Source organism: Phycodurus eques, chromosome 13, assembly GCF_024500275.1.
Source record: "Phycodurus eques isolate BA_2022a chromosome 13, UOR_Pequ_1.1, whole genome shotgun sequence".
NCBI classification, from domain to species: domain Eukaryota; kingdom Metazoa; phylum Chordata; class Actinopteri; order Syngnathiformes; family Syngnathidae; genus Phycodurus; species Phycodurus eques.
The window spans coordinates 8,205,606-8,220,762 of NC_084537.1; the positions used below are offsets into that span (position 1 = coordinate 8,205,606).

The 15,157-nt window shown below is 42.9% G+C and overlaps 1 protein-coding gene across 3 annotated transcripts in view; it reads right to left on the reverse strand.

The window, feature by feature from the left end:
• LOC133411367 (kinesin-1 heavy chain) overlaps positions 1-12,365 on the reverse strand; it is a 44,000-nt gene extending 31,635 nt beyond the window's left edge. For all 3 annotated transcript variants that reach the window (XM_061693679.1, XM_061693676.1, XM_061693677.1), the window contains exon 1: positions 12,001-12,365. In XM_061693679.1, the coding sequence (XP_061549663.1) occupies positions 12,001-12,126 (126 nt within the window). In that variant the 5' untranslated portion in view covers positions 12,127-12,365. The remainder of the gene's footprint in view (positions 1-12,000) is intronic.
• Positions 12,366-15,157: the final 2,792 nt, after the last annotated feature.

Genomic DNA, 15,157 nt, shown 5'->3' on the forward strand with positions numbered 1-15,157 from the left:
TTTCAGGGTCTTGTGTGACTGAATCTTGGATGGCGCTTTGTCAGATAAAGGTGTTTTGCTGAGCCGTAGCCATCAGTTTCTGCGTTGATTGGCTGTTAGCATGCTTGGTACAAAAGTGACGGCTGATGTTATAGTCCTCTAAAACCACAATGGTTTCTGAACAAATTAGACATACATCCTTTGACCAGACTTCAGTGAAAAAGTATTTAGTAGTCCATTCTATATTAAAGACTCGGCACTCACTGTCGACTTTTTTCTTTGGCCCACTCATGGTTAAAGGGTTCAGAGCAGTAGCAGAGTAAAAACAGAACAGCCAATGTATCACTGTACCTACTGCGCTACCTGGTGGAACCACTGGGCATTACAAGACAAGGTCAAATGAATGTAGTCATGATTTTTATATGATTTGGGCGATTCTGTACCAATCTTTGGCGGCCGGATTTAAATGATCAACAGGCCGGATGTGGCCCGCAGGCCATAGTTTGCCCACCCCTGGGCGAGAAGCTGTGTAGTAGCCGACCGAGATAATTGTTTTCACCACAGTAGGGAGAATAGAGTGTCAGGTGTTAAACTTTACACCTTTACCATGGGCTCTGACCTGACAAACCTTTATCCAAAAACCACCTCTCTACAAAGTTTAGTGGAAACAAGTTTAGTATTTAACTATACGTGACTCACTATTTGCTGCTCGACTGTAAACATGGGTTCTATGTAGTGAGCAGCCTAAGACTTTTCTGTATTCCAAAGCGCCTTTACTACCGTACACTCTTTTTGATTGGCACCACACTTATATAATCTCCGGTAAACAGCCGCTAGCATGTCAAACGCCGCTTGTCTTCTTAATAGGCTGATCATTCACTACCTGCGTGTAAACCTGCCAGCTGACGACATGCACCGCTATCAGCCACGCCAGATGGAGGAGCCAAACAATAGCTCAGCACCCATTGTTTCAAATCTTCATTGTCAACGTGGCTACTGGCTTTATTACCTACAATTGCGTCTAATGGAATTACATGCTGAAAATTAAAATATAATAAAACCAACAAGGAGGAGGAGGCTCGTGTGAAAGGACTTCCTGATGACTTTGCTGGTGGTAGTGTTCACGTTGCACAATAGGAAGAAATCTCACTGGACTTTGTTGCTAGAGAACACGATAGCTCAGCTCTCCACAATGGCCACACCTAGATGCCGCACCCACACGGTTAACTTCCCCCCCTTAGTAGGTAATCAAAGCATAAACTAGGGCTGTAACAAGACACCAAAGTAAAAATTCTGTTTGTATTTCTGCTTCATGGTCTGATACTCATGGCCCATTTTTTATCAATAAAATAACTCATAGCGGCACGGTGAAGCCTGGTTAGCGCGTCTGCCTCACAGTTCTGAAAACCCGGGTTCAAATCCGGCCTCGGCTGTGTGGAGTTTGCATGTTCTCCCTGTGTCTGCGTGGGTTTTCTCCGGATACTCTGGTTTCCTCCCTTATCCCAAAAACATCTTCGGGAAGTAAATTGAAGACTCCAAATTGCCTGTAGGTGTAAATGTGAGTGCAAGTGGTTGTTTGTTTATATGTGCCCTGCGATTGGTTGACGACCAGTTCAGGGTGTACCCCGCCTCTCGCCCAGAGTCAGCTGAGATAGGCTCCAGCATGGCCGTGACCCTCGTGAGGATAAGCGGTACGGAAGCTGACTGAATGAAAAAAAAATAACTCATTCACTAGCAGGCATTTTCCAAGCAGAGTTCCCAATATAGCCAGCCATGTTACAGCATTTTGATTTATCTTTCAAGTCCCACAGAATATTATGTTCTGTGACAAGATAAGCAGAGAAACACAGAAAAAATACAAAACAATATAAAATGTATTTCTAATTATTATAAATTAGTATAAGACATGGCACAAATTCAGCCCTATGGGGGGCACAAGTCAGTGCAAACTGTAGGCCGGTCCCAAGCCCGGATAAATGCAGAGTGTTGTGCCAGGAAGGGCATCCGGCTTAAAACTTTGTCAAACAAATATGAGCGTTCATCCAAAGAATTCCATACCCTATCGGTCGTGGCCCAGGTTAACAACGTCCGCCACTGGCGCAGTCAACCTATGGGGCGCCTTTGGAAATTCAGCTACTGTGGGTCGAAGTCAAAGAAGAAGAGGTGGAAAGCGGGTTCTTCAGCAGAAAGAGAAGAGGAAAGCACAGAGCCTAGAACTGAATGTGGGGACTTTGAATGTTGGGACTATGGCAGGAAAAACTCAGGAGTTGGTTGACATGATGATTAGGAGAAAGGTTAATATATTGTGTGTCCAGGAGACCAGGTGGAAAGGGGTAGGGTTTAAATTATTTTACCATGGTGTAGATGGGAAGAGAAATAGAGTCGGGGTTATTTTAAAAGAAGAGTTGGGTAAGAATGTCTTGGAGATGTAAAGAGTATCAGATCGAGTGATGAGGCTGAAATTTGAAATTGAGGGTGTTATGTATAATGTGATTAGTGGCTATGCCCCACAGGTAGGATGTGACCTAGAAGTGAAAGAGAAATTCTGGAAGGAGCTAGACGAAGTAGTTCTGAGCATCCCAGACAGAGAGAGAGTCGTAATTGGTGCAGATTGTAATGGACATGTTGGTGAAGGTAATAGGGGTGATGAAGAAGTGATGGGTAAGTACGGCATCCAGGAAGGGAACTTGGAGGGACAGATGGTGGTAGACTTTGCAACAAGGATGCAAATGGCTGTAGTGAACACTTTTGTCCAGAAGAGGCACGAATATAGGGTGACCTACAAGAGCGGAGGTAGAAGCACGCAGGTGGATTACATCTTGTGCAGACGATGTAATTTGAAGGAGGTTACCAACTGTAAGGTAGTGGTAGGGGAGAGTGTGTCTAGACAACATAGGATGGTGGTGTGTAAGATGACTCTGGTGGTGGGGAGGAAGATTAGAAAGACAAAGGTAGAAGAGAACCATGTGGTGGAAGTTGAGACAGGATGAGTGTTGTGCAGCTTTTCGGGAAGAGGTGAGACAGGCTCTCGGTGGACGGGAGGAGCTTCCAGAAGACTGGACCACTGCAGTCAAGGTGATCAGAGAGGCAGGCAGAAGAGTACTTGGTGTATCTTCTGGCAGGAAAGGAGAGAAGGAGACTTGGCGGTGGAACCATACAAGGAAAAATTTTAGTTAAGAAGAAGTGGGACACAGAGGACTGAGGAGAGGCGAAAGGAATAAATTGAGATGCGACACAGGACAAAGGTAGAGGTGTCAAAGGCCAAACAAGAGGATTATGATGACATGTATGGCAGGTTGGACACTAAAGAAGGAGAAAAGGATCTATACAGGCTGGCCAGACAGAGGGATAGAGATGGGAAGGATGTGCAGCAGTTTAGGGTGATTAAGGATAGAGATGGAAATATGTTGACTGGTGCCAGCAGTGTCCTAGCTAGATGGAAAGAATACTTCGAGGAGTTGATGAATGAGGAAAATGAGAGAGAAGGGAGAGTAGAAGAGGCAAGAGTGGTGGACCAGGAAGTGGCAATGATTAGGAAGGGGGAAGTTGGAAAGGCATTTAAGAGGATGAAAAATGGAAAGGCAGTTGGTCCTGATGACATTCCTGTGGAGGTATGGAAGCATCTAGGAGAGGTGGCTGTGGAGTTTTTGACCAGCTTGTTCAATATAATTCTAATGCGTGAGAAGATGCCTGAGGAATGGAGGAAAAGTGTACTGGTGCCCATTTTTATGAGCAAAGGTGATGTGCAGAGCTGTGGCAACTATAGAGGAATAAAGTTGATGAGCCACACAATGACGTTATGGGAAAGAGTAGGAGGCTAGACTCAGGACAGAAGTGAGTATTTGCGAGCAACAGTATGGTTTCATGCCTCAAATGAGTACCACAGATGCATTATTTGCCTTGAGGATGTTGATGGAAAAGTACAGAGAAGGTCAGAAGGAGCTACATTGTGTCTTTGTAGATCTAGAGCAAGCCTATGACAGAGTACCCAGAGAGGAACTGTGGTACTGCATGCGGAAGTCTGGAGTGGCAGAGAAGTATGTTAGAATAATACAGGACATGTACGATGGCAGCAGAACAGTGGTGAGGTGTGCTGTAGGTGTGACAGATGAATTTAAGGTGGACATGGGACTGCATCAGGGATCAGCCCTGAGCCCCTTCCTTTTTGCAGTGGTGATGGATAGGCTAACAGATGAGGTTAGATTGGAATACCCGTGGACCATGATGTTTGCAGATGACATTGTGATCTGCAGTGAAAGCAGGGAGCAGATGGAGGAACAGTTAGAAAGATGGAGGCATGTACTGGAAAGAAGATGAATGAAGATTAGCCGAAGTAAAACAGAATATATGTGCATGAATGAGAGGGGTGGTGGGGGAAGAGTGAGGCTACAGGGAGAACAGAGAGCAAGGGTGGAGGACTTTAAATACTTGGGGTCAACCGTCCAGAGCAATGGTGAGTGTGGTCAGGAAGTGAAGAAACGGGTCCAAGCAGGTTGGAACTGGTGGAGGAAGGGGTCAGGTGTGTTATGTGACAGAAGAGTTTCTGCTTGGATGAAGGGCAAAGTGGCCTCCATAATCCTTAAATGGAAGACGTTTGGGACGACCAGAACCCTTCCTAGAGCTGGCCGTCCAGCCAAACTGAACAATCGGGGGATAAGAGCCTTGGTGAGAGAGGTAAAGAGGAACCCAGAGATCACTGGGGCTGAGCTCCAGAGATGCAGTCAGGAGATGGGAGAAAGTTCTAGAAAGTCAACTTCTCCTCAGTGCAAGACATGAAAAAAACACAAACGAATGAATTAAAAAAAACACCTGAAGGACTCCCAAGATGGTGAGAAATAAGATTCTCTGGTCAGATGAGACCAAGACTTTTTGGGCTTAATTCTCAGTGGTATGTGTAGAGAAAACCAGACACTGCTCATCACCTGTCTAATACAGTCCCAACAGTGAAGCATGGTGGTGGCAGCATCATGCTGTGAGGGTGTTTATCAGCTGCAGGGACAGGACGATTGCAATCGAAGGAAAGATGAATGCGGCCAAGTATAGGGATATCCTGGACGAAAACCTTCTCCAGAATGCTCAGGACCTCAGACTGGGCCGAAGGTTCACCTTCCAACAAGACAATGAGTGGTTCACTGTGATGGGTTAAATGTAGAGAACAAATTTCGTGTGCATGCATGCAAGTTCATGACAATAAAGGGAGATTCTATTCTATTCTATTCTACACTAAGAACACAGCTAAAATAACGAAGGAGTGGCTTCAGAACAACTCCGTGACTGTTCTTGAATGTACCAGCCCAACCCAATTGAGCATCTCTGGAGAGACCTGAAAATGGCTGTCCACCATACAACCTGACAGAACTAGAGATGATCTGCAAAGCGGAATGGCAGAGGATCCCAAAATCCAGGTGTTGCATTATTCCCAAAAAGACTCATTGCTGTATTAGCTCAAAAGGGTGCTTCTAATAAATACTGAGCAAAGGGTCTGAATACTTATGGCTGTGTGAGATTTCAGTTTTTCTTTTTTCATAAATCTACAAAAATTTCAACAATTCCATTTTTCTATCAATATGGAGTGCTGTGTACATTAATGAGGGAAAAAAATGAACAATGATTTTAGCAAACGGCTGCAATATAACAAAGAGTGAAAAATGTAAGGGGGTCTGAATATTTTCCGTACCCACTGTAGTTCCGTGTGAAATGTATCAGCAAATTAGAAAACACAGCTAGTGCGGCACCCCTTGGGACTGTAAATAGAAAGGCATGTGCACGTGGGGTGCAGGTATTATTTTTGTTCACTTGGGTTTATCATCCTCATGTTCTCCACAGATGTTGCTTTTTTTGTAAACAAATTATTCGAGTTATTTGATAAATCGTCCCAGTCCTATGTTAAACTGTTATAAAAAAAGATTAGTCTAGTTTAGTCTACTTTATTTACTTTCATGCGTTGTGTAACATTTCATGATGTTTAGTTGGGTCTTTTGGACCTACAACATTGTGCCATTACAAAGCATATCATGATTAATTGTTCATACAATTGCAGTTAAAAAAAATACAAATTAAAAAAATAAGATTAGTGAAGTTGTCTCGTTCGGTCTACTTTATTTTGTTTTACGAGATGCGTCACTTTTAATGTGAAGGTGTTTACTTAGGTCTTTCCGACTGATGTGTTTTGCCACCATGTTTGTTACGAAGCATTTAATTTTTAATTGTTTAAATAAATGCTGTACAAAAAGGTTAGTGTCGTTGTCAGGTTCAGTCTACTTTATTTAATTTTAAGTGCTGTGTAGCGTTTAATCTGAAGCCGTTTAGTTGGGTCTTTCAGATTTATGTTGTGTTTTGGCTAGGGACGTTCGACATCACTTTTTTTTCAGACTGATACCAGTACAAGTATTTACTCTTGAGTACTCACCAACAAAGAGTGCAGATACCGCTCATACTTTAGATACATAAAATTTCAATTAACACAATGACAGATAATAGATAACAAAAACCTCTTTCTTTCGGATGCAGATGATGACTAGCCGATGCCTCAAACCGCCGCAGTGCGGCGACAACTAGTGGTGAGGAGGACTTACTCGATGTCAAATTTTTAGGAATTAAGTATGGGTGGCTGGTAACGACAGCCTTCACGAGTACCCGATAGCTTGAAATAAGGCTGCTATTGGGACGACACTGATACCTGGTATTGGTACTCGCCCATGCCTAGGTTTGGCATCACGTTTTCTCTCTTTTGTTACAAAGCATTTCATGTTTAATTGTTAAAAAAATTGTCTACTCGTTTAGTACAGTCTACTTTTTGCTTTACGTCATGTGATGACAAACGGTCTATCTGAATGACGTTCCGTTGTGTCGTTTCTTTTTTTCAGTTTGCTAGAAAGCTTTTAATTTTTGTTAAAATAACTATTGAAAATAGAAATTATCCACATCCATTTTCCGTACATCTGACCCTCACGCGGGTCACAGGCATTCTGGAGCCTATCCCAGCCAACTTCGGGCGAGAGCCGAGGTACACCTTGAACTGGTCGCCAGCCATTCGATTAGTTGGCGGTTAATTCTTCCCTTTGTCTATCAAAGACATGGTCAAATAATCTCAATCGCAATTCATAACATGATGAGCGACATATTCAGCCACCCACACTATACTACCAAAAAAACAACAACAAATTTTTTTTAATAAAAAAATAAAACTTTCCTGACATGTCATCTTCCCAGGCAAAAAGCAAGCAAAACAGTTCAAGCGAGGCAGCTTTTGGCCATGTAATTCAAGAACATGACCTAAAGAGACCAAAATACCAAGTGTGGACACTCATTTACCCTCCAGAAATAAGACTGTCACATTTTCCTAACAGAAGCAGACTGAAAAGTGATGGCAGAACTCCTGTACATCCTTGACTTGAACCCTGCACAATAGCGATCCTCCCCAGCCGGGGTGACTGATTTAGCTTGACTGTATGCAGCTGTGATTGGACAAACAGCTCAAGTGTTGTACTTGTCAAAGCAGACGCTCCAGCACACACACACCACTTGCTCCAGTCAAAAAGCACATTGGCATTTTGACACTATGGCAGGCTATCAGCAGCTGGGCCGGGCTACGATGGACAAGCCCGGTTCAGGCCGGCTGAGGGGCGCAGACTGCAAGTCTGCTATCATTAGGACGCCTCAACTCAGCGTAGACAATACTCTTCATGTCAACACTGGAGTTAAAAGTCTTGACATTTTTTTAAAGAGGTACATCTCAATAAATTAGAAGAGTCAAAAGCTTCATTTAGTTAGGCAGCTCAAAAAGTTAAACATATCAAGATGCGTTATACACACTCAGAGTGAATTAGGTCATGATTTTTTTCAGTACATATGTATATGTATTATTTTGAGGATTATAGTTTACAGCAAACAAAAACGCCAAAATCACCATATCTAGGAACTAGAATATTACATAATCAAGAAAGAATTATATTTAATGTAGAATTAGGTGGGAATTTGCCCTCTGAAAATTATTTTGTGATCAAAGGTCCCATATTTTAGCTATTTATACCTCTATAGAGTGACTCTCTAACATGGACTTGGTAGAAAAGTGACAATTTCATTTATTTAAAAAAAAAAAAAACAAAAAAAAAAAACAAAAACAAAAAAAAAGCCACAACCTTGGTTTTGTCATACGAGTGTCCAGAAAAGGCCAGCTACATCTGTTTAACCCAGTTTTGTATACGCTTTGTCCACATTTAGCGAAGACCGCCCCCTTTCCTCTGATTGGTTGCCTCATTGTAGAAGACCCACTTGTTCGAGTGTTTGTTATGTTGACAGCGCTGGCTCGGGAGCAGAGAGGGAAGGCAGAGATCTTCGCTGGAGACGTAGACAAGCTCGAGAAATTCGAATGACCTGATTTAAGGCCACTCGGCAGAAAAACGTCTGGAGCTCGGGAATGCGTGGACGATTTTAATTCATATTTTACATGTTCACTGAGGCACCATGGAGCCAATATTAGATACTAAATATGACAAAAAGTTGGGTTTGGAAAAATATGGCACCTTTAATTAATCCATATAATGTTTGAGTACTGAACTTTTCTACCATATTGTAATTTATTGAGATGTGCATGTATTTTAATTCTAGTGAGGCACTGATTTAATGACACTCATTTAAAAGCATTTAAGATGAAGATAGGCAATTTACAAAGCACCAAAGTCCACAAAAATAACTTTAAGGCACCTAATGTTTAACCACCATTTCACAGAATGACACCAGAAGGCCAATAAAAACAATGCAGGAAATACATGTGCATAAAAAAATAAAAAATATACAAATATCTCCAAACTGTGTGATTTCCTTGCTTTGTCTGAAAAACAAGGATGAATATTTTTTTTAAAAAGGTAAACAGTCTTGAGAAATGTCCTGGTATCCAAACTCTTCTCTATTGTGATCAAAATACTTACAACCTGTGTCAGAAAAAAAATATTTCAGATGGATTATAAAATAATTTATCCATGGGAAAAAAAAAATCCTCAAGGTGCTTTGGATTTAAAGGAAAATATACGATCCAGTGTCACATGACGAGGGACTATCCCTGAAAAGGTGTGCAACAAAACAATAAATTGAAGCACAGACCGCTTACTTTAGTTGTATTATAACTCGAGGTGGGACTCTAAAAAATATCTAGTTAATTAGAGGGTTTGTAATCTTCAATAATGGCATTTTAATCGTATAAGAATATTTGTCCTAAAAAGCAACATGGTTTAAATGGATTTTAGGGAACGACTGAATCAGATAATTGACACAGGAATATTAACTCTGGAAAAATTGATTTAATTGCATTTCAATACCAAACAGTAGAAAAACTAATAGAAAACAGTGACACACCTAAATTTCAGCGGCCGAAACAACGTTTACTGCTGTTAACCCATAGCTTTGCCGCGGCCGACGCACGAGCTTGTCCACTTCATAGTTAAGAAATGTTTTCCGATAACAAGCAATGGCCATTGGGCTTTGCTGACTATGTGGTTGAATTGACTGTGACATCACTCTTTCACATACAGTTTACCAGAGATGGGAGGACTTGAGTCAATTGACTTAACTCGTGTCAACTCGAGTTGCCAGTTTTGACTTGTGACTTGTTTGCCAAATACTTCAGAAAGACTTGACTTGAGTTTAGACTTGGTAGCCAAGAGACTTGACTTTGACTTGAACTACATGATTTGACAAGTCGTCTCATTTAGGGTTGGAAATCTGCATTTTAACTCATTCACTGCCATTGACGACTGTTGCATTCAAGTATCCATGTTACAATGGAGGACTGGCAGTGAATTGAGACGGTTTGCCTTTATTTTATATTTTTACAATAAGAAATGTTTTTCGGGGGGGGGGGGTCATTTGCACCAACCTGGCAACACAGTCTGTGTTGTTGTGCACTTGTCTGTGTGAAGTAACCACCTGCATGAACAATGATGAAAGGAGCAACAAAGATAATCAAATTTGGATTCATGGATTATGTTGTCGGCGGCACGGTGTACGACTGGTTAGCACGTCAGCCTCACAGTTCTGAGGACCGGGGTTCAATCACCGGCCCCGCCTGTGTGGAGTTTGCATGTTTTCCCCGTGCCTGCGTGGGTTATAATTTACACACTACTGAATGTGTTTATTGAAGTTACACCATTAAAATGTTACCTGTTGTTGAAGTTACACCATTAAAATGTTACCTGTTGTGTCAGTCCCGTGATTGAGCTGTCTGCACTATATTTTTTAAATTGAGACAGCATATGAAACATAACCTCTAATCTTTTGACAATTGTCCAGAGTCAGTACTCTAAATACATTTACAAACCCAACTGAGTGTTTTAATTAGAGGACACCGGAGGAATGCAGACTTTGTTCACATTATTATTATTATTTTTTTTTTGAAGGATTGCAACGTTTTTATGTCATGCATTATTTCCTTAATTATGAATCTCTTTCATGCGTCATTAGCCCATTAGGGACACATCGAATTATATATGACCAACAGGAAACAGTCTCATCTTTTGCTTAACTGTTCTCTTAAGAACCGTAGGAGTTACACGGCTCTCATTAAAAAGTACACAGCATAGTTTGTTCAGAAATAAAGTTCAGTTAAATTGAGTTTAAAATACAACTTTAAAACAATTCAGTGCAATAAATTCAATCAATCAATCATAATCTTAGTCGTGCAATAAATTCAATCAATCAATCATAATCTTAGTCGTTGTCCATATAACTTTTATAAGATGTGAATACTTTTTTTACTATTTTATATATATATATATATATATATATATATATATATATATATATATATATATGAGACGAATATTCAGCGATTGAATTTACTGGTGGGCGGCACGGCGGACGACTGGTTAGGACATCTGCCTCACAGTTCTGAGGACCGGGTTCAAATCCCAGCCTCGCCAGTGTGGAGTTTGCATGATCTCCCCGTTCCTGCGTGGGTTTTCTCCGGGCACTCTGGTTTCCTCCCACATCCCAAAAACATGCGTGGTAGGTTGACTGGAGATTCTAAATTGCCTTTAGGGCTGAATGTGTGCGCGAATGGTTGTTTGTTTCTATGTGCCCTGCGATTGGCTGGCGACCAGTTCAGGGTGTACTCTCGCCCAAAGATTGCTGGGATAGCATCAGTACTCCAGCACGCCCACAACCCTTGTGACAATAAGCGGAACGGAATATGAATGAATGAATTTAATGGTAATTAAATGGACCAAAATGTATGAAAGACATAAAAAAGATGTTTTTAAAAAATTACAAAGAGTGTATTTTGGTTGGATTCAAAATAAATTTTCTATTAATAAGAGACATAAAAATCGCCAAAGGCAGGCTCGATTTACAGGTAGCCATATAGATCCTGCGTCACGTGACATGGGACCTGCGTCAAAAAGCAAACGATTCCTCATACGTCACCCGGTAATATAGATCGATATAATCGCCTTTTCACTACTTTTTATTTTTGGAGGGACACATTATACATTAATTTCACCAAAAATAGAAGTTATTAGGTGAAGTAGCTTTCATTAAATAATTGTTGAGACCGGTAAAGCTTAGCCCAAAGGCCGGCTAGTAGCTTACTGTTTTAGGCACCATCAAATAAAATACCCCTTACCATTTACAATCGGCTGGCATTCAGCATTAGCCACCCTTTATGTTGTTTATTGTACATTTGTTTCCAAATGCGCTGTGTGCTAAGTGGCTAACTATCTGGCACCGTGTCGGGAACCTTTGTTGACTGACAGCTGGTTGGTTAGCCGGGGCTAATTTAGGCAAAAATGGGCCGACATTTAGGGGGTGACACACAGCCGACAATATGGACCGAATATCGGATATAAACGTTGAATCCCGGTGACAGTTCCCCGGGCGCCGGTTGTCTCGAGGGTCAAGCTTCGGAGCTAACAACTAAAGGCTAACTTACCGTAAAGCTGCGAGACAATTAAAATGGCGTTCTGACTTGAGCCCGGGGGCCCGGTTAATAGGTAAAACAAAAGGCACCGTCGATTGTGTCTGACTCACCGAGATGATAACGGTTTCTTCCCCTTGGAATTTGGGAATGTATCGGTCTCCTCTGGTCACCTCGGAGCTGTTGAGAGGCCTAAAACGGCACATCACTTTGATGGTGCACTCCGCCGGGTCGGCCATCTTCCACCACCGCGGTGCTGCCTTCAAACGTCGGAGGGAGTTGAACGCTCAGATTTTGACAAATAATGAAAAAACAATCTATCCTGGGCGAGCGAGGCCCCCCCTCCTCGGTTCAGTGGGAAAATGGTTATACCGCGTCGGGGCCTTGGAGACAAGCGGGCTTGTTTTTGCTCTCATTCAGTCCCCCACGACTGTTAGGAAGCCATGACACCGGTGGATGAGCCTTGGCTGTTGGCTGCCTGGCCACCACCTCGCCTCCGCCTCCGCCTCCGCCTCCGCCCCCGCCTCGCCCCGCCTGTATGGGTGCGGATCCCCATGACATCACAACCTCCTGTCGATGCTCTTACAGTATTGTTGAATGTATATTTAACATAATTGTAAGCTTTAACATTGTTAAATGAAGATTGTTTGAAAAGAAAGTATTCTTGGTGTGAAGAAAAAAAGAATCAACATTTTGTACCCGAAATAAAAAAGGTTAAAATTGTATTAAATGCTAAAAGTTTAATAAAATGAAAAACTAATCTATATAAAGTATTAACTTATCCGTTTAATTAAAACGACATTAGGGCTGAATGTAATTAATTTGGGGTAGGGTAGCCTCCCTCTGCCTTCGGGTGGGGGGACGGTTCCTGACTGTTGTTGGTGCCTATGCACCAACAACAGTTCAGAGTACCCACCCTTTTTGAAATCCTTGGAAGGGGTGCTGGGGAGAGCTCCTGCTGGGGACTCCATCTTTCTGCTGGGAGACTTCAATGCTCACGTAGGTAATGACAGTGAGACCTGGAAGAGCGTGATTGGGAGGAACACCAATGGGACTCCTGTGGCAGTTGATTGGTACCGGCTGGCCAAGTGGAATGCAGCTTTGGGGGTCACTGAGGCAAAAACTCGGGGGTGGGAGGAGTTTGGTGATGCCATGAAGAACGACTTCCGGACGGCTACGAGGAAATTCTTGTCCACCATCCAGTGTCTCGGGAGGGGGAAGCATTGCACCATCAACACTGTGTATAGTGGGGATGGCGGTGGTTGGCTGGGGGGGTGGCTTCGGGTCCCTGTGGCTTCCTCCGGGTGGCTGGTTTTCGGGGCGCCTCAGTGGGGTCCCTAAGTGTGGGACGTGTTCCGTCCACTGGGCTGCTCTCGGTGGACTCCTGGGCCCGACCCCGCATCTCGATTGAGTGGGTGGGGTCCTCAGCCCCCGCGATGCAGGCACAGCTATGACAGGACACTTATTACGGTCATTGTTATGCGAAACAGTGTCAATTGATTTGCATGTGTCCACAGACACACACGCCTGGGACTTATTCGCTGCGTGCGGGGGCACTCACTCAGTGCGACAAATAACTTATGACTGTGCAAATTCCTTGGGTATCCCCTCACTCACACCCTGGTCCTATAGACCTTTATAATTTACATAGCCACTCCCACCACTTTTCAGTTGTACAGCCGGGTTCACGACCCTTGTCTTGCATGCTTCCCCTCCTGTCCTTGTTCTGTCCTATCTTGTCCTGTCCTTCCCTTGCAGGGTGTAGCACTACTGCTCCATATAAAACTCATATCTAATGTGTCATTGTTCTAGGTATGCAGTGGGTACGGAAAATATTCAGACCCCCTTACATTTTTCACTCTTTGTTATCCATCCATCCATTTTCTGAGCCGCTTATCCTCACTAGGGTCGCGGGTGTGCTGGAGCCTATCCCAGCTGTCATCGGGCAGGAGGCGGGGTACACCCTGAACTGGTTGCCAGCCAATCACAGGGCACATACAAACAGACAACCATTCGCACTCACATGCACACCTACGGGCAATTTAGAGTCTCCAATTTATGCATGTTTTTGGGATGTGGGAGGAAACCGGAGTGCCCGGAGAAAACCCACGCAGGCACGGGGAGAACATGCAAACTCCACACAGCCGGGACCGGGGATTGAACCCGGTTCCTCAGAACTGTGAGGCTGACGCTCTTACCAGTCGGCCACCGTGCCGCCACTCTTTGTAATATTACAGCCATTTGTTAAAATCATTTAAGTTCATTTTTTCCTCATTAATGTAAACACAGCTCCCCATATTGACAGAAAAAAACAGAATTGTTGAAATTTTTGCAGAATTATTAAAAAAGAAAAACTGAAATATCAAAGAACCTGAAGGACTCCAAGATGGTGAGAAATAAGAGTCTCTGGTCTGATGAGACCAAGATATAACTTTTTGGCCTTAATTCTAGGCGGTATGTGTGGAGAAAACCAGGCACTGCTCATCAACTGTCCTAAACAGTCCCAACAGTGAAGCATGGTGGTGGCAGCTGTGGGGGTGTTTTTCAGCTACAGGCACAGGACGACTGGCTGCAATCGATGGTAAGATAAATGTGGCCGACTACAGGGATATCCTGGACGAAAACCTTCTCCAGAGTGGTCAGGACCTCAGACTGGGCCGAAGGTTCACCTTCCAACAAGACAATGACCCGAAGCACACAGCTAAAATAACGAAGGAGTGGCTTCACAACAACTCCGTGACTGTTCTTGAATGGCCCAGCCAGAGCCCTGACTGGAACCTAATTGAGCATCTCTGGAGAAACCTGAAAATGGCTGTCCACCAATGTTCACCATCCAACCTCGCAGAATTGGAGAGGGTCTGTAAGGAGGAATGGCAGAGGATCCCCAAATCCAGGTGTGAAAAACTTGTTGCATCATTCCCAAAAAGACTCATGGGTGTATTAGCTCAAAAGGGTGCTTCTACTAAATACTGAGCAAAGGGTCTGAATACTAATGGCTGTTTGATATTTCAGTTTTTCTTTTTTAATAATTCTGCAAAAATTTCAACAATTCCATTTTTCTTCTGTCAATATGGGGTGCTGTGTGTACATTAATGAGGAAAAAAATGAACTTAAATGATTTTAGCAAATGCCTGCAATATAACAACAAAATTCAAGGGGGTCTGAATACTTTCCGTACCCACTGTATAATTATTTACTTCCCTCATCTTGTTTACAGCTAGTGCTTTGTCTGTTGTCTTCTTTTCTCATTCCCCTCTAGAAACCTTGTTC